Genomic DNA, 27,523 nt, shown 5'->3' with positions numbered 1-27,523 from the left:
TTAATTTCCCGGAAAGTATTTTATTTAGATTTTAAAACAATTAATATGCAAAAAATTAAGTTAGCTTTTGAAGAATAGTAAGAAGTTGTCTAATTTTGATTCTCAAGAATTACTCTGAACAAGGGACATAATAAACTGGTTGTTGGTGTCATTACATTTTGCCACCATTTGTTTCTAGAGATGGTAAGAAGAGTTTGTGTATTGCAGTTCCTTTAGTGCCCACCACTTTTGTTGTCAGGTGGCACTAAGCCTAAAAACACATTACAGTTCTAACACATGCCATTTCTTTTTTAGGTTTTGGCTTGGTTTGAAGAAGGTGAAGAAACAATAACAGCCTTTGTAGAACCCTTTGTAATTTTACTTATATTAGTGGCCAATGCAATTGTGGGTGTATGGCAGGTAAGCAAAAATTCTGCGGCGCTAGAGCTTAGCAGTTTATATAAGTGATTTAAATTGCATTAATCTGTTTTTCCTCCCGATATATTGACTAGAAATATCGTTGAAAAATCTACATGTGGTTTTTATTTTGTCTGTTTATTTAATGGCAATGTTTTAGACCTCTTCTGCATGATTATACTGCTAAAATTGCTCATCCTTCATGGTAGCATAGAGTTAAGAATAATGGATGAGAGAAGCTATTTGAGGAAAACCAGGACATTAGAAAACCAGTATCTGTCTTTATATTTCCTAGTTGCTTCCTGTGAAAAGTTTTCATAAATTTGATGTCATTTTTATTCTCCTCGGATTTTAAAAAATATTTATTTATTTATTTAGCTGTAAAAATTGTTTTCCCTTAATAGCATACCTCTGGCTGTTTTCCTTCTGTTGCCCAGGACTTTCTGACTCACAGAATGAAAGCCAGTGTACAGAAGCATAAGCTTCCTACCCACCCCCCTTCATGTAATTGCTATTCTGTATATATCTAGTTTAGAGGACTTTAACTTTTTTACTTTCCTAGGACTATTGATCTGTTTTTTTTTTTCCCCTAAGATTTTATTTATTTATTTGACAGATATCACAAGTAGGCGGAGAGGCAGGCAGAGAGAGAGGAGGAAACAGGCTCCCTGCTGAACAGAGAGCTCAATGCGGGGTTTGGGGTTTGATCCCAGGACCCTGAGATCATGGCCCGAGCCATAGGCAATAACCCACTGAGCCACCCAGGCACCCCATGATTTTTTTTAAATATATATATATTTTAACAGATGGAGACTAACACTTCAGATTCATCTTGAGTATTGATACTTAAATATGGTATAATCACCCCTTTGAGGACTAAAATAGAGTGCATCTACATTCTTTTTTTTTTTTTTTTTTTTTTTTTAAGATTTTATTTATTTATTTGACAGAGAGAGAATACAAGTAGGCAGAGAGGCAGGCAGAGAGAGCGGAGGAAGCAGGCTCCCTGCTGAGCAGAGATCCCGATGCGGGACTCGATCCCAGGACCCTGAGATCATGACCTGAGCCAAAGGCAGCGGCTTAACCCACTGAGCCACCCAGGCGCCCTCCATCTACATTCTTAAAGTGGAAACATTTTATAAGCATACTTAGTCCTATTAGAATTGTAAACTTATGGGGAGCCTGGGTGGCTCAGTCATTTAAGGAGTCAACTCTTGATATTGGCCCAGGTCATGAGATCCAGCCCCATATCAGGCTCCCCACTCAGCAGGGAATCTGCTCGCGGTTCTTCTTCTCCCTCTGCCTTTAACCCTCACCACACACACACTTGCACTCTCTCTTTCTAAAGTAAATAAGTAAATCTTTTTTTAAAAATTGTAAACTTCTGATCTTACTAATAAACATGAAGGCCGGGGCGCCTGGGTGGCTCAGTGGGTTAAGCCTCTGCCTTTGGCTCGGGTCATGATCTCAGGGTCCTGGGATTGAGCCCCGTGTAGGACTCTGCTCAGCAGGGAGCCTGCTTCCCCCCCATTCCCCCAGCCTGCCTCTCTGCCTGCTTGTGGTCTCTGACTGTCAAATAAATAAAATATTAAAAAAAGAAGAAAAAAGGAAGAGGAAAGAAATATGGTCTTAGAAGAACATTTTATTGTGCTATATTTCTCTTTATTTTTTCTAAAATTGTTTAAGTAGAAGTAATCCTCTTGTCAATAGTATAGGCAAGAGAGACAATAATGGAGCATTTGATTGTCCTTCTCAAGTAGTAATGTATGTTTTCCTATTAAATAATTTATGCTAGTTACAAGGTAGATACTTTATGTACATTCCCATTTCACTGTTACAGTGATCTTATCAGGCAAATGATATTCCCACTTGACAGGTGTGACCTTGAGGTTCAGAGTGATCAACTGACTTCTTAAAGGCCATATAGGTAGTACAGAGTATCTGGGACTTGAATCCAGACCCAGGCTGATCCAAATTCTAAAGTAAAAACTTATAGCAGTTTTCATAGGACATTTATTTATTTATTTATTTATTTATTTATTTGACAGACAGAGATCACAAGCAGGCAGAGAGGCAGGCAGAGAGAGAGGAGGAAGCAGGCTCCCTGCTGAGCAGAGAGCCCAATGCGATGCGGGGCTCAATCCCAGGACCCTGGGATCATGATCTGAGCTGAAGGCGGAGGCTTCAACCCACTGAGCCACCTAGGTGCCCCATTCACAGGACTTCTATATTTATTTTCATTTAAAAAACAACATTCTTTTTTTTTTTTTTTTTTTAAAGATTTTATTTATTTATCAGAGAGAGAGAGGGGGAGAGAGCGAACACAGGCAGACAGAATGGCAGGCAGAGGCAGAGGGAGAAGCAGGCTCCCTGCTGAGCAAGGAGCCCGATGTGGGACTCGATCCCAGGACGCTGGGATCATGACCTGAGCCGAAGGCAGCTGCTTAACCAACTGAGCCACCCAGGCGTCCCTAAAAAACAACATTCTTATGTCTTAATTTCATTTACGTGGTATACAGAATGGTGTGAGCAATACTAAAGAGTTACTGCCTTTTGGAAGGGAAATTATAAGTATAGCATAAGGTAGTAATTGGAGGTGGGGGGGCACATGCTGCTGACCAGTGTCATTAAAGAAGGTGACAAGTGGTTGTCACCGAGAATCACAGAAGCCGAAAATTGTTCTAATTTTAGTATATATGCTGCTGAAGTGAGCACTTGATATAACCTATTTGAATACGTGATCATTTGTTTCCCTTTCCCACCCCTACTTTCTAAATGTTCCTTTTGATCTTTTGAGGGGAAGACTTTTAAAGTAATTTTAATTGGCATTTTTGTCCTTGGGGTCTGAGATAATTTCTCTTTCATGCTTCTAATTTGAATATACTTTTGCTAATTTTGAGAAGTAAAATACAGTGCTCCTGGGATATTTCTTAACCTTGAGCAGTCTAGTTAAACTCTACCTGACATGACCTTGAAGAGGGAGAAAAGGAATTAAAACTGCTACAAGTAACAAATGGGAGAGGTAGTCCTATGAAAAAAGTGGTTTCAAGTTTGACTAATCAAGTATCAGCAGTGCTGAGAATTTATTCTTTTACAGTATCAGTAGCATTTGAACATAAGGACCTTATAGCAATGGCATTTAATCAGAATTAAATATTCTAGTTTTTTTTTTTTTTTTTAAGATTTTATTTATTTGACAGAGAGAGATCACAAGTAGGCAGAGAGGCAGCAGAGAGAGGGGAGGAAGCAGGCTCCCTGCGGAGCAGAGAGCCCGACTCAGGACCATGACCTGAGCCAAAGGCAGAGGCCTTAACCCACTGAGCCACGCAGGCGCCCCTAGTATTTCTGTTAATACCTGTTATACAGGTATTCTTCAAGCAGATCCGATATGGGGTTGAAATTATTTTTATCATGAGGTTTCCAATTTTAAAATATTCTATACTTTTTTCAGGGATGTAAACATTTAAAGTGAGACTCACACTATTAGCTTTCAGTTTTAAGTCCTCTAATTTCACCTTAAGCAGGTTTTGGGATTTTTTTTGCGACAGACCATAAGTCTTACACTAAGGTAAAAAATGAGATCACAGGGATGCCTGGGTGTATCAGTTAAATATCTGCCTTTATCTGAGATTGTGTTCTCTGGGTCCTGAGATTGAGCGCTGCATTGGGCTTCCTGCTAAGCGGAGAGTCTGCTTCTCCCTTTCCTTCTGCCCCTCTACCCTGCTTGTCCTCTTTCTCTTGCTCTGTCTCAAATAAATAAAAATCTTTTTTAAAAAATGAAATCATGGGGCGCCTGGGTGGCTCAGTGGGTTAAGCCACTGCCTTCAGCTCAGGTCATGATCTCAGGGTCCTGGGATCGAGCCCCGCATCGGGCTCTCTGCTCAGCAGGGAGCCTGCTTCCTCCTCTCTCTCTGCCTGCCTCTGCCTGCTTGTCATCTCTCTCTCTCTCTGTCAAATAAATAAATAATTTTTTAAAAATGAAATCATGTAGTATTGTGCATAAATTCTACCCAGGTAAAGGTTAAATTGAGCTTTATATCAGAGGGCAAAAAATGAGAAGTGAGAGAAATTAATCCTTTGTGCATTGAGTGACGTCTCCTGGGCGTGCACCGTGTAGATTTGTTCCTTGACTTCTAATTGCTTACTCTCTGAAAGGAGGGAAGACAAACTTGGCACATGTGCTACTTTTCTTTTTCTTTCCCTTTCTTTTTTTTTTTTTTTTTTTCTTAAAGGAACTTTCCTATTGCCTTTTTTTTTTTTTTTTTAACATGTTGATTTCTACATCTTTCATCTCAAAATTTGGAAAGAAAAGCTATTTGTGACTAGGATTTGACATGTTCACATACAGTATTGTAGTAAATATAGTATATATGTTATGGGACTGGCAGGGTTTTTTGTTTTCTTTAGCGGGGAGGTGGAAAGGGATAGAGGGAAACCTAATCAGGACCCATGCTCAGTGCAGAGCCCATCTTGGTGCAGTTTAACAGCCCTGGGATCATGACCTGAGCCGAACTCAAGGGTCAGCTGCTTGGGGCACCTGGGTGGCTCAGTCAATTAAGTGTCTGACTCTTGGCTTCAGCTCAGGTCATGATCTCAGAGTCATGAGTTCTAGCCCCACCTCGGGCTCTGCACTCATCTGCTGCTTTAGGTTCTCTTTCCCTCTCCGTCTGCCCTTGCCACCCATACATTTGCATGTGCGTACTCTCTCTAAAAATAAATGAATCTTTAAAAGAAAGTTGGACATTTCAAATGACTCAGCTACCCAGGCATTCCAGGACTGGCAGTTCTCTGATGAGATTCCACCCATTTATTAGTCTTGACTTACTGCAGAAAGATTTCCTAGAATTTGTGAGATGTAACTTGATTTTCTTAATTCATCACTCATAGTATGTATCATGTGCTGAAACCTAGTGTAAATAGTTTGTAAATCCTCATAGCCCTTGAGGTAGTAGCATTGGTGTCCAGGTTTTGTAGGTACCAAACCGGTGTGTTGTGTAACTCCTGCCTAATCACATAGTCAAGTGGAAAAGCCTGGAGTGAACTAGGCAGTCCAGCCCCAGACCATCACCTTTCATGTGCGACAGGATCAATTTTCAGTGCTGTGGCTGTGGCTCGAGGTGAAAGCCGTGTTACACAGTGGGCTTGGGGACAACAGATTCTGTAACTGCTTTTTCTATTAGGATTTTATTCCCTGTTTAGGCCTGTTAGGGTGCTTAATTCTTCATTTCTTAGCACAAAATTGTAAGAGCCTAGTGTTTATCATCGTATGTGAATTGTTCATAAGTATCAGTGTGTATCTTTTGTGTCTTTTTCCTAAAGTTTAGAACTCTAAAATTTGATTTCTTGGTCTAAAATACTAATTTGCAACGGCAGGTGTGTGTTGACCATCATCTTTTTTTTATAGGAAAGAAATGCTGAGAATGCAATCGAAGCCCTTAAGGAATATGAGCCTGAAATGGGCAAAGTATACCGACAGGACAGAAAGAGTGTCCAGCGGATTAAAGCTAAAGACATAGTTCCTGGTGATATTGTAGAAATTGCTGGTGAGTTGAATTTCTCATTTTTTAATTTTACTTTGTTCTGTTTATTCTATTTTATTTTATTCTTGATTGTGTATCTGAATGCAGTCCTCTTCTCAAAGCTCATACTTAAGCATTTTAAAAATTATGCTTCTATGTATCAATTATATTAATAGGTTTTGGTGTCTTCCAAACAAATCAAGTTTTCTATATATTTCTAGGTGTTTGGCACCTCCCCTTGTGTTGATAAAATTTGTTTAAAACAAAAAGTGTTTTGAACTATTGTACCTACTACTTTTGGTCCATGGTAGTACACTAGCACTAGTGAAATAATGAACTTAATCTCTATTTGACAATTAGTTGTAGTGAGCAATTTAGAATACTAGTTAAGGGGCACCTGTATGACTCAGTCGTTAAGTGTCTGCCTCCATTTCCAGTCATAATCCCAAAGCCCTGGGATAGAGTCCTGCATCGTGTACCATGCTCAGTGGGAAGCCTACTTCTCTCACTCCCCCTGCTAGTTCCCTCTCTCGCTGTCTCCCTCTCTGTCAAATAAATAAAAATCTTTAAAAAAAAAAAAGGAATACTAGTTAAAGGATACATAGTTTTTTGGGTTTTTTTTTTCCCCGTTTTGATTCTTGACACAAATGTTTAGTCATACTTGTAACTATCAAATTAAGTAGATGGTCAAGGGTAATTTCCTGGCTCTGAAAAGGTTTGCTTTAAAAAACTTCTACATAACATAACACAGAGCCAGGGGTCTCAACTTCAGACCTTCAAAGAGTTTGTGAATTAAATGCAGGGCCAGAGCTCTCCACAGATCTTAAAGGAGTTTTGTATCTTTATTGCTCAAGATCAGTGCCATCTTTTTAGGTAGGCCTGAATGCGCAGAAACAGTAAGAACAGTCTAGTGTTTTTGCTGAAGAGTTATCATATCAGATCATTCACATTGTCATGGTTTTTCACAGCTCGCTGAGCTCCAAATACTTACCAGTTGACCCTTGAACAGTGCAGGACTTGGGGCACTCAGGAATCCATGTGTAACTTATGACTTCCCCAAAACTGAACTACTAGTAGACTACTGTTGACCTTTTTTTTTTTTTTTTAAGGATTTTATTTATTTATTTATTTGACAGGAAGATCACAAGTAGGCAGAGAGGCAGGCAGAGAAGGGGAGTGGGGAAGCAGACCCCCTGCTGAGCAGAGAGCCTGATGTGGGGCTCCATCTCAGGATCCTGAGATCATGACCTGAGCCAAAGGCAGAGCATAACCCACTGAGCCATCCAGGTGCCCCTACTGTTGACCTTTTACAGAACATAGTTAAGACATATTCTGTACATTTATGTTTTATATACTGTAAGTAAGCTAAAGAAAAGAAAATGTTATTAAAATCATAAGGATGAAAAAATGCTGGGGCGCCTGAGTGGCTCAGTTAAGTGTCTGCCTTTGGCTCAGGTCATGATCCCAGGGTCATATGTTCGGACCCCGAGGTAGGCTCTCTGCTCAGTGGGGAGCCTGTTTCTCCCTCTCCCACTCCCCATGCTTATGCTCACTCTGGTTCTTTTTTCTGTCAAATAAAATCTTAAATATATATTTACAGGATTGTATTATTTTTAAAAAATCCATTTTTTAAACTAACTTTGACATAAGATTATCGTAAGAATAGTAACAGTTCCCATGTACCCTTTATCCAGATTCTCAAAGTGTTAACGTTTTATCATGTGTGTTACCTCTTGCAGTCAATTATCTAAAAATTTTGAGTGTATGAATAGTGGTTCTTTTTTTTTTTTAAAGATTTTATTTATTTATTTGACAGCGAGAAATCACAAGTAGATGGAGAGGCAGGCAGAGAGAGAGAGAGAGGGAAGCAGGCTCCCCGCCAAGCAGAGAGCCCGATGCGGGACTCGATCCCAGGACCCTGAGATCATGACCTGAGCCGAAGGCAGCAGCTTAACCCACTGAGCCACCCAGGCGTCCCCTGAATAGTGGTTCTTAAGCAGAGGTACACATCAGAATCATCTGGGGGTGCTCTTTAAAGTTTTTACCAGGTCGCATCCCAAAATAATTGAATCTCCCTTGGGCATGAAATTATGGCCTTTGTAGTTTGACAGGTGAGTCTCAAATTTCAATGCAGAGTGCCAGGTTTTAATAACAGATGGTTGTATGGAGCAGACGGGGCTTGGGATGTAGAATTGAAGCCATTGGCAGGTTTTCTGGTTTAGGTGACTGGATGGTGAAGGTGCTGGTAGTTGAGGAAGAAACCTCAGAGGTAGGTGGTTTGTCTTCCCAGAAGTATGTATGTGAGAGGTGCAGAGGCTGATAATGTCACCTGAATTTATGTATGAGATTCCATTTGACTTCATGTGTTTTCCATTTCTCCAGCCTAATCTGGTAATATATACTCTTCAGCCTCACATATAAAAAATATTTTAAGAATTTTTATGCTAGTTGGGCTACTTCAGTGTATTGAGTCTGTATGAAAAGTTAGAGAAGGGGCGCCTGGGTGGCTCTGTGGGTTAAGGGCTCTGCCTTCGACTCAGGTCATGATCCCAGCTCTCTGCTCAGCGGGGAGTCTGCTTCCCCCTTTCTCTCTGCCTGCCTGTCTGCCTACTTGTGATCTCTGTCTGTCAAATAAATAAATAAAATCTTTTAAAAAAATTTTTTTAGAGAAATTACCATCTAAGCGTTTGTCCTGAGTTTGTATCAGTAGATGGCAGTGGTAAACAGCGTCTGAGGGAGCTGTAACCTTGACCCTGGAGGCGTCTTCCCTTTTGAAGAGATAAAGGCCAGCTACTCTTTTGATCTGTCTTCTCCAGGCTTTCCTGTGTCAGTAGGTCATTCTAACCACCTAATTAGCTTGAGAGAAGCTTGGGAGTCATCTTGGTCCTTCCTTCTCATTATCTGTCTCTAAGACCATTTGTCTCGAAAACAAACCCCAAACCCAAATTTGTGAATTTCTGTTTTCTCAGTTACTAGCTCATACTGGGACTGTCCTTGTGTCCTTACTGTGCTCTGGATTCCTTTGTCTCTTCCAGTCTTTTCTCCACGTAGCAGCCAGAGCAGTTTCCTAAAGATCCTGTTGTTTACTTATCTGCCAAAATTCTTCAGTGGCTTCCTGATTGCACCTGAAATATAAAATGCTTTTCACCTAAAAGACCTTGCTTCATATGGCTCCTCCTCACTTCTGTGATTTCATCTCATGCCTTTCTCTATGCTCCAGCCATGCAGGCTTCTGTTTTCAGTTTTCAGTACCACCGAACTCTCCTGATCTTTTGGGGGAAGTTATAAGCAAACTTTGTAATTTATTAATTTACCCAGTGCCCAGATCTCACAGGGACAAAGCTTTGTTTATAGCCCTAGTCTACCTGACTGTTCTTGCCCATTGTGAAATGCTGTTTCCTATAATGTAATGTTTTGTATGTTTGTGTGTATATATATATATTTTTTAGATTTTATTTATTTATTTGACAGAGATTACAAGTAGGCAGAGAAGCAGGCAGAGAGATAGTAACACATCCCTGCTATACAGAGAGCCCAATGCAGGGCTTGATCCCAGGACCCTGGGATCATGACCCGAGCCGAAGGCAGAGGCTTTAACCTACTGAGCCACCCAGGCGCCCCATGTTTATATATGTTTGATGGCTTAGGAAGGACAAATTTTATGATTGGATCAGTGTGTGTGACCTAAGATTTCCAGTCTCCTGGAGTACCCTTATTTGCATATGTTGTGGTGAAATACACAGAGTATAAAGTTTACCATTTTGACTGTTTTTAAGTGTACAGTCCCGTGGCATTAAGCACATTCACATTATTGTGTGATCATCTCCAGACCATCATCCATCCATCTCCAGAACCCTTTGTTTTCTCAAACTGACCACCTCTTCCCATTTTCCCTTTTCCCCCTTCTTTGGCTTCTGGCAACTATGCCCTTTCTTTTACTGTTCAAAAAACAATCATTTTAATATTGAAAGATGAGTTTAAATCCCTCCTCTTGCGTGAATAGACTTACTAGTAACTATTTTAAGCAACAAACACATTTAGACCCATTCTGCTTTCACCTCTTTTGGAAACCTTTGTGGGGAGTGCAAGCAGTACTAATAGCAGCACTTTTTCCTTCCTAGTCTCCCCACTGGACACGAATTGCTAAAAGCATGTGCAATGCTTGCACATTGGGCTCTTGTATACTACTCTTGAATTTTGACCATTGTGAGGAATGCAGAACAGAGGTGGTATCTAGTTTTAGATAGATGCAAACATGTTGTTAAATACTGTTGTCCTACCAGTAGGCAGTGAGCTCCTTAAGGGCAGAGCTGTCACACTGACCATCATAATCTTCTTGCTGGGGATGTGACAGTCTTACTGAATAATAAAGAAGTATGTGGTAGGTTCAGCTAATAGAAACATGGTTATTGTGCAGCTTCCGTGCAGAGCAGATAAGTGGAAGTCTATATGCACATACAATAATAGCTAAACTTGGAGTGTGCAGCAGATACCGTGACTGGTTACAAATGTTTGGTTCTTCACCTGAGGAGCACACTCTGTGTATGTGTGCTGTGCTTCACACTTGACAGTTGAGGAAACGGAGTCTTTGTGACTTACTGCTTCTGTCTTCAACTGTAGCTCATTTGCTAGAGAATGTACTGTGTACTTAGTGTACGCATAGCAGGTCTTTCAGTTATATTTTTATTTGTTAGATGCACAGGTCACAATTTTTTTTAAGCAACTTTATTGAGATATAATTCACATATCTTAACATTTACTCTCTTGAAGTGTACAACTGAGAGGTTTATAGTATATTCAGAGTTAGGTAATCATGATCACTATCTAATTTCAGAACATTTTCATCCCCTAAAAAAAGAAACCCTCTACCTATTAGCAGTCATTCCCCCTGCCTCTTGCCCCTAGGCCCCAGCAGCCACAATTTTCCTGAATATTGACTATAAATGGGACCATACAGTATATGACCTTTTGAGACTGCCTTCTTCACTTGGCATATTATTTTTCAGAATTCATCCATGCAGCATCGGTCACATATTTCATTCATGTGTATAATGTATCTCATTGCTTTTTTGGCTGAATATCCCATTATTTGGGTGTAGCACATTATATTTATCTACTCATCAGTTTACCAATATTTGGGTTGTTTTCCCCTTTTGGCCTTGATGAATAATGCTACTGTGAGTATTCGTGTACAAGTTATGTGTAAACATACGCTTTTACTCTCTTAGGTACACCCTTAGCCATGGAATTGCTGGAGCATATGACTACTCTATGTTTAACATTTTGAGCGACTTATGTGAAGTAGTTGCATTATTTTCCATTTCCAACAGCAACATTCAAGTTCCAGTTTCTCCACATTCTCACTGATGGCTTGTTACTGTCTTTATTTTCTAATTTTAGCCATTAAGTGTTATCTTCCCTAATTTCCTAATGAGCATCTTGTACTATTTTCTGTTAGTGTGTTGTCTTTGGAGAAATGTCTTTTCAAATCCTTATCCATTTAAATTGGGTTATTTGTCTTCTTAGTGATATGTAAGGGTTCTTTGTTATTGTTGTTCTTTGTTTTTTTTTTACATATCCTATATCAGATATGGTTTCCAAGAATGTTTCCTGTACTGTAGGTTTTCTTTTTTAATTTCTTGGTGTCCTTTGTAGCATAAACATTTTTGATTTTGATCAAGTCCCATTTGTCAGTTTTTTTTCTTTTGTTGCTTGTGCTTTTGATATCCTAAGGTACTGTTGCCTTATCTAAGGTCACGAAGGGTTTTTTTTGTTGTTTTGGTTTTGTTTTTTAAAGATTTTATTTATTTGAGAGAGAATAAATGAGAGAGAGCATGAGAGAGGAGAAAGTCACAGGGAGAAGCGGACTCCCCAAGGAGCTGGGAGCCCAATGCGGGACGAGATCCTGGAAGTCCGGGATCATGACCTGAGCCAAAGGCAGTCGCTCAACCAACTGAGCCACGCAGGCACCCAGTCATGAAGGTTTTTATATGTGGTGTGAGTTGTGTAGGGGTTGGGCTTCCTTCTTTTGCATTGGGATATCCAGTTGTCTGAGCACCATTTGTTGAAAATACTTATTCATTGAATTGTCCTGGCTCCCTTGTCAAAAATCAATTGACCACATTTTCCAATACAAATGGACTATTATTCCATTGATCTGTGTGTCTATCCTTGGGCCAACACCCACACGGTCTTGGTTTGTTTTGTAAGTGTTGACGTCATTGTGTTTGTGTCCTCTCTACTTTGTTGTTTTTCTTTATGCTTTAGATTATACTGGGTCCTCTGCATTTCCGTATAAATTTTAAGATTAGCTTGCTAATTTCTCCAAAACAAAAAAAAAGTGGGATCTTGATAAGAGTAATGTTGATTGTATAGATCATTTGGGGGAATATGGCCATCAACACCATTAAATCTTCAGTGTAAGAAAATGCCACTTGGCTGATCATGTATGGTATCTTTCCATTTAAGTCTTTTATTTTTTCAGTGTAGGTCTTTTGTTTTAGCCTTCTGTTGTTTACAGTGTACAAGTCTTGTATTTCTCTTGTTTATTCATAAGTACTTTATGTTTTTGTTTGGGAGCTATGTGTAATTGGGTTTGTTTTCTCTTTCATTTTTAGATTATTCTTTGCTGGTGCATAGAAATACAATTGAGGGGCGCCTGGGTGGCTCAGTGGGTTAAGCCGCTGCCTTCGGCTCAGGTCATGATCTCAGGGTCCTGGGATCGAGTCCCGCATTGGGCTCTCTGCTCAGCGGGGAGCCTGCTTCCTCCTCACTCTCTCTCTCTCTGCCTGCCTCTCTGCCTATTTGTGATCTCTCTCTGTCGAATAAATAATAAAATCTTAAAAAAAAAAAAAAAAGAAAGAAAGAAATACAATTGATTTTTGTCTGTTGATCTTAAACCTTGCAATCTTGCTGGAATCTTACTAGTTCTTCAAGAGTCTTCCTTAAGATTTTTTATAAATAAGATCATGTTAATTGCCCTTGATAGAATTCCCAGTAGACTATTGAATAGAAGTGGCAAGAGCAGACATCCTTGTCTTGTTTCTGATCATAGGGGGGTAAGCATAGTCTTTTATCATGAAGTCTGATGTTAACTGTGGCTTTTGTAGATGGCTCTTGTCATGTTGAAGCCAGATGACAATTTAATTTTTGGGTTGTCAATATATTGTTGTTTGGTCTATTTGGTGACTTTTCATGGTGGTTGTATATTTATATCCAAATTAGAAATGATAATTATGCTGAATTACTAGAACTATTGGGTCACTGAATTGGGTAACACATAATCCTAAAACATGTGCAAGGATATATGGAACCTTTTTAGAAAAACATACTGTGACTGCTTAACCTGAGCCAGATAAATAAGCATTTATTTAATAAAACATTAAAATTGTACACGTCGAGGGTTTTTAACATCTGTTTTTATCAGGATTAGTAACCTGATGGACTCTGCCGTTTGGCATTTAGCCCAATAATTCAGTTCTGTGAACCATAGAAACGAATTTTAAGTATAGGTCTAAATTATTTCTTGGCAACCAGTCTCTACATAGCCTGGAGGGATAAATAGCACAATCTGTGCTTTTATTTATTTATTTTTTAAGATTTTATTTATTTGACAGAGATCACAAGTAGGCAGAGAGTCAGGCAGAGAGAGAGAGGAGGAAGCAGGCTCCCTGCTAAGCAGAGAGCCCGATTTGGGGCTCGATCCTAGGACCCTGGGATCATGACCTGAGCTGAAGGCAGAGGCTTTAACCCACAAGCCATTGAGGCGCCCCCAATCTGTGCTTTTAGATGTGGTGACTTTTATATTTTCATTTAAATTAATGAAATTAAGTTTAAGGGAGTTTTTTGACGAATTTAAAAACTGGAGAATATTGTGAACTGTTTTGGAGGTAATAGCAAGTGTGGAGTTACTATTTGGATACCTGCAGAAAGACGTTTTTGTAGCCATCTTTTTGGATATAGGGTTTATCTCTTAAATTCAGTTGATAAAGTCCTTTTTGTTAGCTTTTGGATATCTATAGAGTAGTTTTGCTGAATTTTCTGAAGGCTAGGCTGAACCAAGAGGTTTTTTGAGGGGGAGATGTAGGGATTGAGGAAGTTAAATTTCAGGTACTGCTATACCAGCTAATAACCTTTCCAAGGAGACATTGTGTAAGCATGCATAGCAAATGCTGTGTAAACCTAGAATATAGGAGCCAAATAAAACTGCTTTGGCAAGTAAAAATACAAAAATAGTTACCTACGTTTTTGTCTGAAGCCACAGTACTTTTGTATTAATGCCAGGAAAATATTTGGATGGATAGAAACCAAAATTAGTAAAATCAGGTATAATTTTATGAGAAATGAACATCCATATTTTTAAGTTTTCTGGATTATTTTATAATCTTATTAAAGTCAAGTATGGTAGTTCTAAAAGTCATCACTTCAGAAATTTGGGGGTTCCAGTGTATGCCTAGGGGGGTTATTTATTAACTCTCAAGGCCATTGTGTTTGGGATTGTTTAAATCAAACTTTATGTATGTTAAGCTGGAGTTGGTGATTAAGTACAAAGATAGACGTATGCTTAGATGATTTCTGTCCTATAGTTAAGTATACTTTACAGCAAATCCTATCTTAAGATTATGTAAGTGACAGAAACGACAGTCTTAACATAAAATTGCATTTGCTTTAGCTTCTAAAGAGTTTTTTTTTTTTTGTTTTTTCTAAAATGAAAAGTAAATGTGCAGTAAGTAGAGCCAGCAGTTTTGGGATTTAGTCGATAAAAAGACTAATTCTTAAACTTGGCAACTATTTAAGGAAGAAAAGTTTTACTTTTTTTTTTTTTTTTTTTTTTTTAAGATTTTATTTATTTATTTATTTATTTGACAGATCACAAGTAGAGAGGCAGGCAGAGAGAGGATGGGAGAAGCAGGCTCTCTGCTAAGCAGAGAGCCTGATGCCGGGCTTGATCCCAGGACCCTGAGATCATGACCTGGGCTAAAGGCAGAGGCTTAAGCCACTGAGCCACCCAGGTGCCCGAAAAGTTTCACTTTTTTTTTTTTTTTTTTTTAAGATTTTGTTTATTTACTTGACAGAGATCACAAGGAGGCAAAGAGGCAGGCAGAGGGGAGGGGGGAGGGAAGCAGGCTTCCTGCTGAGCAGAGAGCCTGATGTGATGCAGGGCTCCATCCTGGGACCCTGAGATCATGACCTGAGGCGAAGGCAGAGGTTGAACCCACAGAGCCACCCAGGTGCCCCAAAGTTTCACTTTTGATAGTCATCTTGCAATAATGGAAATTAGTAACCTGTGGAGCGGTGTTTCCAAGCAGTTGAGAGAAAGGAAAGACAAAGTTATAAAATACAAAGGTGACTGATTGACTGAAGAACCCGGATTATTATTCTAATTCTATATGATACTGGACAGCTTAACCTCTGCAGAATTGAGTAGTTAGAGTAGACTTTTTTTAAAGGAGCTTTCTCGCTCTAAAAGATGTCTGATTCTGATAACATGGCCTTATCATTTGTTAACTGGGGCCATGAGTCCAGGTGTACTTTTGCTTTTAGGAAGAAAAGTATTGGAGCAGTCTGAACAGTCAGCAGACACTTTAATCCATAACTGTCAAGCTCCCTAAACCCTAAAACAAATACCCAAGATACTAGTTCTGTGCTATAGAGCAGAAAGGTTTGCAAACTCTGTGTGTGTGTGTGTGTGTGTGTGTGTGTGTGTGTATGTGTACGTACACAGAGCCTTTTAGTAAATATTTGAGGCTCTGTGGGCTCTAGTCTCTGTAGAAAAATATGTATGTGTACATACATATTTATTAAGCCCTTAAAAATGTAAAGATCATTCTTATCTTGTGGGCTCTTTTAAAGTTTTTATTTTTATTTATTTAAGAGAGAGAGCATGGGGGTGTGCACCTACTTGAGCAGGGGGCACTGGGAGAGGGAGAAAATCTCAAGCAGACTTCATGCCAAGCGCAAAGCCTGACTTGGGGCTCCATCTGAGGACTCTGGGATCATGACCAAGCTGAAATCAAGAGTTAGACCATTAATTTGCTGAGCCATCCAGGGACCCCCTTGAATACTCTTTTAAAAACAGATAAAATAGGCCTTCAAATCTGGCCAGCTGCTTACAGCAGTGTTTCCCTGACTTCATGGGGAAGGGGGTTTTGTTACTGTCCAGATTTTACTTCTGTAGGTCTGGAATAGGATCTGATTGTTTGGCACTTCTGTCAGGCTCCCAGGTGGACCACACTTTGGGAAACGGAGCTCTAGTGCAGTAATTCTTTTTATTTTTATTTTTATTTTTTTAAGATTTTATTTATTTATTTGACAGAGATCATAAGCAGGTGGTGGGGTGGGGAAGCAGGCTCCTTGCTAAGCATAGAGTCTGACACGGGGCTCAATCCCAGGACCCTGAGATCATGACCTGAGCCAACTAGGCGCCCCTCTAGTGCAGTAGTCCTTAATCATTTCTAGATTACAGTCCCTTTGAGAATTGATGAATTCTCTCCTCCAAAGACACATTAAAATCTTGGATGCAATTTCAAGGTGGGTTCATTTGTCCTTCCCAGAAATTCATGTCAGTATCTAGCTATTTGGTTTTTAAGAGTACATACTCCGTATGATCCAGCAATTCCATTTCTGGGTATATATATCTGAAGGAAAGGAAATCACTATCCCAAAGAAATATCTGTATCCCCATGTTACTTGTAGTGCTATTTACAATAGGCAAGACATGGAAACAACCTAAATGTCTGTTGATGGATGAATGGGTGAAGAAATGTGTTATATATGTGCAGTGGAATATTTCTCAGCCATAAAAAAGGTTGTCACGTCATTTGCAACATGGATGAACCTTGAAGATGTTAAGTGAAATAAGAGATAGACACATATTGTGTGATCCCACTTACATGTAGAATCTTAAAAAAAAAAAAACCAAACAAACAACTCTTAGAGATCAGATTGGTGTTTGCCAGGGACATCCAGGAGAGGGAATTGGGTGCAGGTGGCCAGAAGGTACAGAATTCTAGTTATAAGACAGATACTCAGGAGATGTAATGTCAAGCATGATGGACTTTGGTTAACAATACTATATTGTATATTTGAAAGTTGCTAAAAGCTTGTATCACAAGGAAAAAAATTGTAACTGTGAGCTGATGGATGTTAACTAATTGTAGTAATCATTTTGCGGTTTATACATATATCAGATCATTGTTACACACCTTAAGCTTATACTGTGTTATATGTTGCTCTCAATAAACCTGAGGAAGGGGAGAAGTACAATTAAGTGGTGTAATTAAGTTAAATATTGTTAAGCAATTTACATAGTATTGCTGGAACATTGTTAAATAGGTTTTTCTTGTTTCTAAAATGATAAACATGGGTTGCCTGACTGGTTCAGCTCAGTTGATAAAGGCTCTTTATCTTGGAATCATGAGTTTAAGCCCCCACGTTGGGAATAGTAGACATTACTTACCACACCCCCTGAAAAAAGAAAAAAGAAAAAAAAACCCAAATGCTCCAAAATGATAAACATGGATCAGAGAAGTAGAAGCAAAAATGTATGACCAAATAAGGTGGGGAGCAGGTTTGCTGTCTTGACTTTCCCCCATATGGAGTTGTTTTGCAGTGAGAAGAACGGAGCTAGCTGGAGGTATAGGTCTGAGCCTCTGCGTCCAAATAGTGTAGAAATCATTATCCCAGGTGTTCCTGTAAGTCATAGGTCTGTTTCAGAATCAGAGATGTTAAGTTCTTAATCTTTTTTTTTTTTTTTTAAGATTTTATTTATTTATTTGACAGAGAGAGATCACAAGTAGGCAGAGAGGCAGGCAGAGAGAGAGAGGAGGAAGCAGGCTCCCTGCCGAGCAGAGCCCGATGCGGGACTCGATCCCAGGACCCTGAGATCATGACCTGAGCCGAAGGTAGCGGCTTAACCCACTGAGCCACCCAGGCGCCCCTTAAGTTCTTAATCTTAAGAACTTGTACATAAGCAGAAGAGCAAATAGTCTTACAGAAATCAGTCCAGATGTATTAGAAGCAGAGAGTTTTGAGACCTAGGTCCCTTCATTCATCATTCAACGTTGTTAAAACTTTAAGAACCTCGGAAACAAGGAACTCAGGCAGGTCTCCTCTGACCATCAGATCACACGATGGACTAGTTGATCTTGAAGCCTCACCTAAATCTCCTGGGGCTGGCATTTCCTGATTTCCTGTAATTACCTCCTCCCGCCCCATGACTCAGAGGTAGTCACAGTACCAGTAAGTACCATCTCTATCCATGTCACTCTGATTAAGATTTTGGAAATTAGAAGAAACCGTGTTGTATCGGGAACCTGTTTCCTAAGTGTGATACAGAACTTCCAAGAGCACCGAATTTGACTATGTAAAAATGTAAAATAACTTTGATCTTGAAGATAAAAGAATTTTGAAAAATAAAGTATTCCAATGCTCAGGAAAATACAAGATTGAGAATGAAGAAATGGCAGGAAATAAATTTGGTGGGAGTATGTTTTGGGGAAAATTTTGCTTCTATGAATCTGTCCTCTGGAAGTAATCTCAGTATGCAAAGATGTTTAGCGTAACAGTGTAATAGGAAAAATAAATGCCCAGATGGCCATGAAAATGGTGACTGATTTAGTATGTAGTATTGCTATAAGTGCTGTGACCTTGAGCAAGTTTGCTCTGTGTGCCTCACTTTTCACATCTGTAAACTGGGAATGAATATAATCACACCTTTCTTAGAATTGTGAAGGTTGTTAGTAACCCATAAAGCCCTTATGGAAGTGCTTGGTATGGAATAAGCAAGCATTCCCCAAATTTTAGAGGGTGTTAGCACTATGCAGCCATTTAAAAAGCATGAGTATATATTAATGTAAAAGGTTTGTGATTTCTATGTCAGTGAAGTTTTAGTACGTGTTATCCATAGAGAAATGCCTAGGACAGAAGATGTTAACAGCTGGTATCTATTTGGATGAGGGGATTGAGGAACAGGTTTCACCTTTTAAAAGCAGACTTTGCTTTTGTAGTACTGAGAAAAGTGCTGGTGGGTATGCTGGGTACTGTGTGTTGTAAGCCTACTTAGTGATGGGCTGCTTCTGCAGCGTCTCTTGAGCAGTTACCTTACACCTCCAGCCACTGGAAACTTGGCTCTTCGGGACAAGCTATGCCATTTTTAGTCCATTTTGATATAAAATACTCCTCATTATGAGCTCAAATAAAGTCATCTGTTGTGTATGTTAGTTTTTCACTTTTTTAGTCACACAGAAGTTTGAGTCTTCCTGCCATGATAGCCTGTGAGGTACGTGAAGGAAGGTAAACTCATGGCCCTTTTAGAATCAGAGGGGAGCTTAAACGACTAGCAGCTGGAGCAGCAGCAGCTTGTCTGGTCGAATGAGGCAGTTGTGATTCGAGTGCTAACAGTGTAGTGTATGCTAAAATTTTATTATTTTTTTAAAAAGATTGTATTTATTTATTTGAGAGAGAGGCAGGAGAGGGAGAAGCAGATTCCCTGCTGGGCTGGAAGCCCAACTCGGGGCTTAATCCCAGGACCTGGAGATCATGACCTGAGCTGAGGGCAGACTCTCAACCATCTGAGCCACCCAGGTGCCCCATGCTAAAATTTTAATTTCCAAGTTAGTTTTAGCTCTTTGAGCTGTTCATGTAATTCTTTTCTTTTCTTTTCTTTTTTTTAAGATTTTATTTATTTGACAGACAGAGATCACAAGTAGGCAGACAGGCAGGCAGAGAGAAAGGGGGAAGCAGGCAGAGAGAGGGAGGGGGAAGCAGGCTCCCTGCTGAGCAGAGAGCCCGATGTGGGGCTCGATCCCAGGACCTGAGGATCATGACCTGAGCTGAAGGCAGAGGCTTTAACTCACTGAGCCACCCAGGTGCCCCATGTAATTATTTTCAAACCCTTTACCATCTTGATGGTTTTTGTTGGTGCCCAGACTTAAATGCTGTTATATCAGTGGAGTCTGGTTGATATTCTAGACACTTTTCTGCTCTGATAGTCTAAGGACACTTCTTTGGCAACCTTCATTGCCTTACCAGCTAAAGCCCTGCTCTTGCATGTGCTCTTTCCGCTATACCTCCAATCTCTGCTAGCGTATGTGGGACTTTTTTTGGTGATAGTCTAAATGTAGAATTTCACTAACAGCCACTGTTGCCTCATTCAGCTCAACCAAGTTTGAGATCTCTTTGGTCCTCTTTTCATTATTCTTCTCTTTGTGACGTTCTTCAACTTGAGAATCATAAGTCTGTGATGCTTGTTTATTAAAAGGAGGTAATGTATGCAAGTATTTCATTTGTTGACAGATATTTTTTCTGGTGCCCACTGTGCACTGGCACAGTGCTCGGGGCTAGGAAATGAGTAGCCACTGAGTAGGAAGACTTAGTGAGCAGCACGCACGTGGAGTGAGAGCTTTGGGAAAGGAAAGGGTGGCTCTCTGTGGCTACATCAAAAGGAATAGCAACTTCAAGTGGGAGTCCAGGGAAAGCCTTGCTGTGGTGTGGTTGGAGTGAAGGAGAAGAGGGTGTGTGAAGACTCAGAACTTTGAGGAACTGGAAACCATTGTGTTGTATTAGAGGATGGGGATTGTGGTAAGAAGCAAGCAGGAGCCGGGTCCTGGGAGGTCCTGTAAACCACGGTGATGATCCAAACTTGATCTCAGTTCTGGGAGGAAGAAGCTATTGAAACATTTTACTTTATCTTATTTTAAAGCTTTTATTTATTTATTTGACAGAGAGAGATAAATCATAAGCAGGCAGAGAGGCAGGAGCGGGGGCGGGAAGCAGGCTCCCCGCTGAGCAGAGAGCCGGATGCGGAGCTCAATCCCAGGACCCTGAGATTATGACCTGAGCGGAAGGCAGAGGCTTATTAACCCACTGAGCCACCCAGGCACCCCAAAGAGCAAATGTAATACTCTTATTTAAAATGTTTCAATAGGGCGCCTGGGTGGCTCAGTGGGTTAAGCCGCTGCCTTCGGCTCAGGTCATGATCTCAGGGTCCTGGGATCGAGTCCCGCATCGGGCTCTCTGCTCAGCAGGGAGCCTGCTTCCTCCTCTCTCTCTGCCTGCCTCTCTGCCTACTTGTGATTTCTCTCTGTCAAATAAATAAATAAAATCTTTAAAAAAAAAAAAAATAAAAAAAAAAAAAATAAAATGTTTCAATAGGGGCGCCTGGGTGGCTCAGTGGGTTAATAAGCCTCTGCCTTTGGCTCAGGTCATGATCTCAGGGTCCTGGGATTGAGCCCCATGTAAGACTCCACTCAGAAGGGAGCCTGCTTTCCCCGCACCCCCCTCCCCGCCTCTCTGCCTGCTTGTGATTTATCTCTGTCAAATAAATAAATAAAATCTTAAAAAAAAAAAAAAAGTATTACATTTGCTCTTTTTTTTTTTTTTTAACATTTGTATTTTTGAAAGAGGAGTCTTCTCATGGGTAATACTCCCAAAAAATGGACTGGGAGCAAACTTTGGTGTGTTATAGCAGTTTGTGATATTCGTTCCCAGCTCACTCTGAGGCCTGGAGAAAAGTAGGCAAGTGGGCTTCTCGAGTGAGGAATTTCATTCACTCTGCCTGACTATAAAAATCTGTGACTCAAATCGGAAACATAATGGAAATGTTTGAGTCATAGTTAAATGTTTCAGTAATTTAGGTTAATTCTATTACAGCTTGCTTTTCCTAGGAGCCATTTAAAATAAAAAACAATAGTGGTATTTAGGAGGTAATTTCTGCCTTATACATAGTTATTCCTTAGAAAAGACTTGAATAGCTGGTAGAATTTGTCACAGTAGATGTTTTTTCCCCTACATATAACCAGTTCAAAAAAGGCCTTGTCTCTGGGGCACCTGGGTCACACAGTAGGTTAAGCATCCAACTCTTAGTTTCGGCTCAGGTCTTAATCTCAGGGTCGTGAGATCGAGTCCTGGGTCAGGCTCTGTGCTTGTGTGAAATCTGTTTAAGATTCTCTATTCCTCTGCCCCTTCATCCCTCTCCTACCCCCAACATGCGTGTGCTCTCTCTATATAAAATTTTTTTTTTAAGATTTTATTTATTTATTTGACAGAGAGAGATCACAAATAGGCAGAGAGACAGACAGAGAGATGAGGAGAAGCAGGCTCCCTGCTGAGCAGAGAGCCCCATGCGGGACTCGATCCCAGGCCCCTGGGATCATGACCTGAGCCGAAGGTAGAGGCTTAACCCAGTGAGCCACCCAGGTGCCCCTATAAAATTTTTTTTTTTAAAGAATTTATTTATTTATTTGACAGATCACAAGTAGGCAGAGAGAGAGGAAGGGAAGCAGGCCCCCTGCTGAGCAGAGAGCCCGATGCAGGACTCCATCCCAGGACCCCGAGATCATGACCCGAGCCGAAGGCAGTGGCTTAACCCACTGAGCCATCCAGGCGCCCTATAAAATTATTTTTTAAGGCCTTTTCTAAGTAATGCTGATTTTAACCATCAGTATTCATTCATTTATTCATTTTTAAGTTTATTTAGTTTTTTTTTAGTAATCTCTACATCCACCAGGGACTTGAACTCACGACCTGATGATCAAGAAGACATTCTCTACCAACTGAGCCAGTCAGGAGCCCCCATCAGAATTTATTTTGGACATAATGATGTAACATAGTTTAAGTACCATGGCTTACATTCTTTACCAGGTTTTAAGATAATGCTTGTGTTCGGGGCGCCTGGGTGGCTCAGTGGGTTAAAGCCTCTGCCTTTGGCTCAGGTCATGATCCCAGGCTCTCTGCTCAGCGGGGAGCCTGCTTCCTACTCTCTCTCTGCCTGCTTCTCTGCCTACTTGTGATCTCCATCTGTCAAATAAATAAATAAAATCTTTAAAAAAAAAAAAAAAAGAAAGAAAGATAATGCTTGTGTTCATTTCTAAAATGTGGCAAAGTAATTTCCTTTGACTTTTACTTCCATTCTTGATGATGTATCTATTTTGTTCAGAGTGGAAATCCCTATTGTGGTAGCAGGTTAGAGTTTATGGACTTAGGAGGTCAAGAGCTGAATTTGGAAAGTGTCAGATGTTAAACAAATGGAAGGTATTTATAATAGAGTTTATTCTTTTATTACGCCACCAGAACCCAAGAGATGGGGGAAAATTTTCAGAGGAAAAAATTGCAGAGCATCCCCTTGGCAAGAGTAAGAATTTTCCACTACCACTTGCCCTAAGGGCATTGACATGCCCCATCAGGGAAATATTACTGGGTGCAATCATCAGGAACAGCACTGCCTGCTCCTCACTCACAAAACCCTCTGTCTGAAATTCACAGAAGCCTGCAGACAAAAGAAAATTATGCCTTAGTTTGAAAAGTATCCATTGAATCTAATGAATCTTTTCCTTCCTTAGAGTGTGCTTCCTAATAGATTAAATCCTAAATTGACTCTTAAAAAACACAAAGCAGAGTCACGCTGTAGGTTAAAAGAAGTCTTTCCTTCTTTGAAGTTCCTTAGGTAAGACCATTTCTACTTCGAGCTTTAGTTACCTAACTAAAATGAGGACATAGGTTGATCAAGATGATGTAAGGGCGTTTCTAGCTAAGAGAATACTAGAACATAGCAAGTTTTTAAGACCAGTTTGGATTGATGCTTCCTTATGGCTTTATGCTGCTTTCTCACAGAGATCAGTTACAAATGGAAGCATACATAAAACTTTGAGAGAGAGCAGACACCTTTGCAAGTGAGCAGTGGGAGGGACAGAGGGATGGGGAGAGAATAGGCTGACTCCGTGCTGATCGCAGAGCCCGAGATGGGGCTCAGTCCAACAACTCTGAGATCATGACCTGTGCTAAAATGAAGAGCCAAGATGCTTAATCAAATGAGCCACCCAGGTGCCCCCTAAGACTTAAAGGTAATAAATTTCTCAAGGTGTTCTTGGCCTAGAGCTGGCATACTTGGCACTTGAAAAACGGCACAAAGTAAACAGGCTGTTCTGAACAAGCCCTTCATGGGATCTATAATCCATTATTAGACTTGGTGGTGGTTGTTGTTTCTTGTATTATTTTTTGTGTTTGGAGAACTTTTCAAAAGGTGGATTTCTAGACCCAACCCCAAACGCATTGAACCAGATTCTTGAAGAGCAGGCCCTGAGATTGTATGGTTTATAAACAGCTCCCAGATGAAATTTTTCTTATAACTCTCAAATATTTAATTGCCTCCCAGTTAAGTTGACAAAATTGCTGTTTGGTTGAGAAAAGCTTGAGGTCAGTTTTTTTTAAGGGCTTCCCAGGTCATTTGTTCTATTAGCATTTCACATCTGAGTCATTCCCAAATATTTGGCCAACAGTTAAATGTGTATCCATATAATTTCTGTACAGCAAAGACATTATTTAATATATTTCATATATTTAAAATAAAATAGACCTTTGGGGCAGGGGCTCCTGGCTGGCTCAGTCATTAGAGTGTGCAATTCTATTTTTTTTTTTTTAAGATTTTATTTATTTATCAGAGGGGGTGGGAGAGAGCGAGCACAGGCAGACAGAATGGCAGGCAGAGGGAGAAGCAGGCTCCCCGCCGAGCAAGGAGCCTGATGTGGGACTCGATCCCAGCATGCTGGGATCATGACCTGAGCCGAAGGCAGCTGCTTAACCAACTGAGCCACCCAGGCATCCCAGAGTGTGCAACTCTAGATGTCAGAGTTGTGAGTTCCATTCCCATGTTTGCATGTGCAACTCTAGATGTCAGAGTTGTGAGTTCGATTCCCATGGGATTGAGCCCCATGTTGGGCGCTTCCTGCTCAGCGGGCAGTCTGCTTCTTCCTCTGTCCCTTCCCCCCTCCAAGTGCACTCTCTCTTTCTCAAAATTGTTTTAAATGAAATGGGTTTTGTGTTTTTTTTTTTTTTTTAATTTGTCAGAGAGAGAGAGATCACACATAAGCAGGGGGAGATGGAGGGAGAGGGAGAAGCAGGCTCCCACTGAGCAGAGAGCCCGACAGGGCTTGATCCCAGGACCCTGGAATCATGACCTAAGCTGAAGGCAGACATTTAACCAACTGAGCCATCCAGGCACCCCAAATGTTCTGCTTTTAAAATGCTGGTATGTGATCAGTTGTTGGAGTGCAAAAGTGTCTTAGTACTTAAAGGTCATTGGGACCTCTGTGCCGTATTAGAAATTTTTGGCACCTGTGACAATAAGAAACATTTTCAAGTAAATTTTCCATTTGAGGTCATAGTTCATCATTGAATCTTGTATTCTTTTCATGTTCAAGATCATGCGTGGTCAAGTTAATTATGACATCCAGAAAAAATACAGTAAAAAATTTTAAATGGTTTCAAATTTCCATCTCGATGGGGCATTTTACTGTTGTAGGTCTCTGAAGTTTCATACAGGTTGATTGTAGTAGGAACAGAATTAAAGTGAAAGGTTCTCGTTTATTCAGTTGGGGAGTATTGCTATTCATTGCATAAGCATTTCCAGCAGGAATTTCACCTTAACCTAATGTGTCCCTGCAGTGAAATGCAAGGATGAATTTTGCCTCTTGAGATTATACACTCACAGTCTGTTTCTGGGCTGTTTTGTGACCACATTTCCTAGTTAGGTTACAGGGCTAGTTAATGAACTGGAGCTCAAAAAGCAAATCATACTCTTCCTACACTTCAAAGCTCTGAATTGCACAAAAATCAGAGCTAAAATAGAGGGCTTACCAAATGAATCTAATTGGACAGTATGGCTATTTTGCCAGGTTATATATAACCAGTGATAGTTAAAATTCAGTGTGTAATCATGGAAAATGAACATTTGACTTAAAAATACTATACGTAGGGGTGCCTGAGTGGCTCAGTGGGTTAAGCCCCTGCCTTCGGCTCAGGTCATGATCTCAGGGTCCTGCGATCGAGTCCCGCATTGGGCTCTCTGCTCAGCAGGGAGCCTGCTTCCCTTCCTCTCTCTCTGCCTGCCTCTCTGCCTACTTGTGATCTCTGTCAAATAAATAAAATTTAAAAAAAATACTATATGTAGAGGTGCATGGCTGGCTCAGTCATTTAAGCATCTGACTCTTGATTTTGGCTGCGGTCGTAATCTCAGGGCTCTGTGCTGGGCACGGAGCTTGCTTAAGATTCTCCCTCTGCCTCTCCCACCACCCCCCAACTCCCTCTTTTAAAAAAAAAACAACAACCTATATGCAGTTTGAGGAGAGACTATACCTGTTGTAATTTTTAGCTCTCCCTAGTTAACAAACTTGGAAAACTACCATAGTTACTTTCAGAAAGTCAGGGAAAGTTGTTGTACACTTATTTTAATGTCCAGTTGCTTTCGTACTGATATGTGCGTGTTCAGTATTATTTGGATGTCTACAGTGTGCTAGACACTGTTTTCAAGACCATGTAACATTGGCTTTATCTGTCCCTGCGTCTGCACTGTGGCGTTTACTGTCTGAACTAGAGATGTGGACCCTTTAAGAGCTGTTAAAGGACCACTTTGGCCCAGGGAAGAAGACTTATTTGACTTAAAGATTTATTTGACTCAAGAGTGAGGTGATGCAGGAGGTTTATTCATTTATTTGATAAATCAAATTTCAAAAGGTACAAAGTGAGAAGTCTCCCTCTACTCCATACCCAGTTACAGCATTAAGATTTTGAATGCCTTCCCAAAGGTATTTCCTTATAGGAATGATAGTCCGTATAGGTGATGCTTCACACTTGTGTTTTTCCCCTTAGTATACAGTGTATCTTAGAGGAAATTTTCACTTCGGTATGAAAGGAGTTGTTTTACCTTTCTATAGTTAATTTAAAAAACCTATGCTGTAACTAAACTTACTCTGCTGAGCCTATCTGAAGAACAAATTCCTTGTAGTGGATTATATGGGGTAAAAAGATTGTGCTTGTAGTTTTTGATATATATTGTCAAACTGCCCTCCAGAGATTTTGTAACATTTTTTTCTTAGTGCTCAGCAGCCACATGTACGGGTGGTCACAAAGTCTGGAAGCTGAGTTGAATTATAAACACTGAATGAACTGTTACTTTTACATAGAACATGTAATACATTACGTGCAGTTGATTTGTCCTTACTAACTGTGTACTAGCACAGAATATCATTGATCTCTGCTCAGGCACTTGCCTCTAAGTGATTTAGGACTCTGAATTTTTTTTCCTCCTATTTACACCAAAATTTCCAGATTTTGTAGCCCCCCATAATAAGAATCCCTATTTCTTCTTTTCTTTTTTTTTTTTTTTAAGATTTTGTTTGTTTGACGAGAGAGCGAGAGAGGGAACATAAGCAGGGGGAGAGGGAGAAGCAGGCATCCTGCTGAGCAGGGAGCCTGATGAGGGCTTGATCCCAGGACCCTAGCATCATGACCCAAGCTGAAGGCAGGCAGATGCTTAACAACTGAGTTACCGGGCACCCCAAGAATCCCCCATTTCTTTTTTTCTTTTTTTTTTTTTTAAGATTTTTAAAATTTATTTATTTGACAGCGAGGGAGGGAACACAAGCAGGGGGAGTGGGAGAGGGAGAAGCAGGCTTCCCGCTGAGCAGGGAGCCTGATACAGAGATACAGAGCTCGGTCCCAGGACGCTGGAAGCATGACCTGAGCTAAAGGCAGATACCTAACAACTGAGCCACTCAGGCACTCCAAGAGTCCCTATTTCTAGACATCTTTGTAAACTTGGCACATTTTCTCAA

At 40.3% G+C, this 27,523-nt stretch overlaps 1 protein-coding gene across 2 annotated transcripts in view; it reads left to right on the top strand.

Moving 5' to 3' along the window:
• The window catches only part of ATP2A2 (ATPase sarcoplasmic/endoplasmic reticulum Ca2+ transporting 2), a 59,992-nt gene that overhangs the window by 8,025 nt on the left and 24,444 nt on the right, over positions 1-27,523 (top strand). For both annotated transcript variants that reach the window (XR_009345960.1, XM_059140138.1), the window contains exons 4-5: positions 295-399; positions 5,801-5,939. Coding sequence is in view for 1 of the 2 variants with exons in the window: in XM_059140138.1 (XP_058996121.1) it covers positions 295-399; positions 5,801-5,939 (244 nt within the window). In the remaining variant the exon portion in view is untranslated. The remainder of the gene's footprint in view (positions 1-294; positions 400-5,800; positions 5,940-27,523) is intronic.

Source organism: Mustela lutreola, chromosome 11 (genome assembly GCF_030435805.1).
Source record: "Mustela lutreola isolate mMusLut2 chromosome 11, mMusLut2.pri, whole genome shotgun sequence".
Taxonomy (NCBI): Eukaryota; Metazoa; Chordata; class Mammalia; order Carnivora; family Mustelidae; genus Mustela; species Mustela lutreola.
This window is presented reverse-complemented; position numbering and strand designations above follow the sequence as displayed.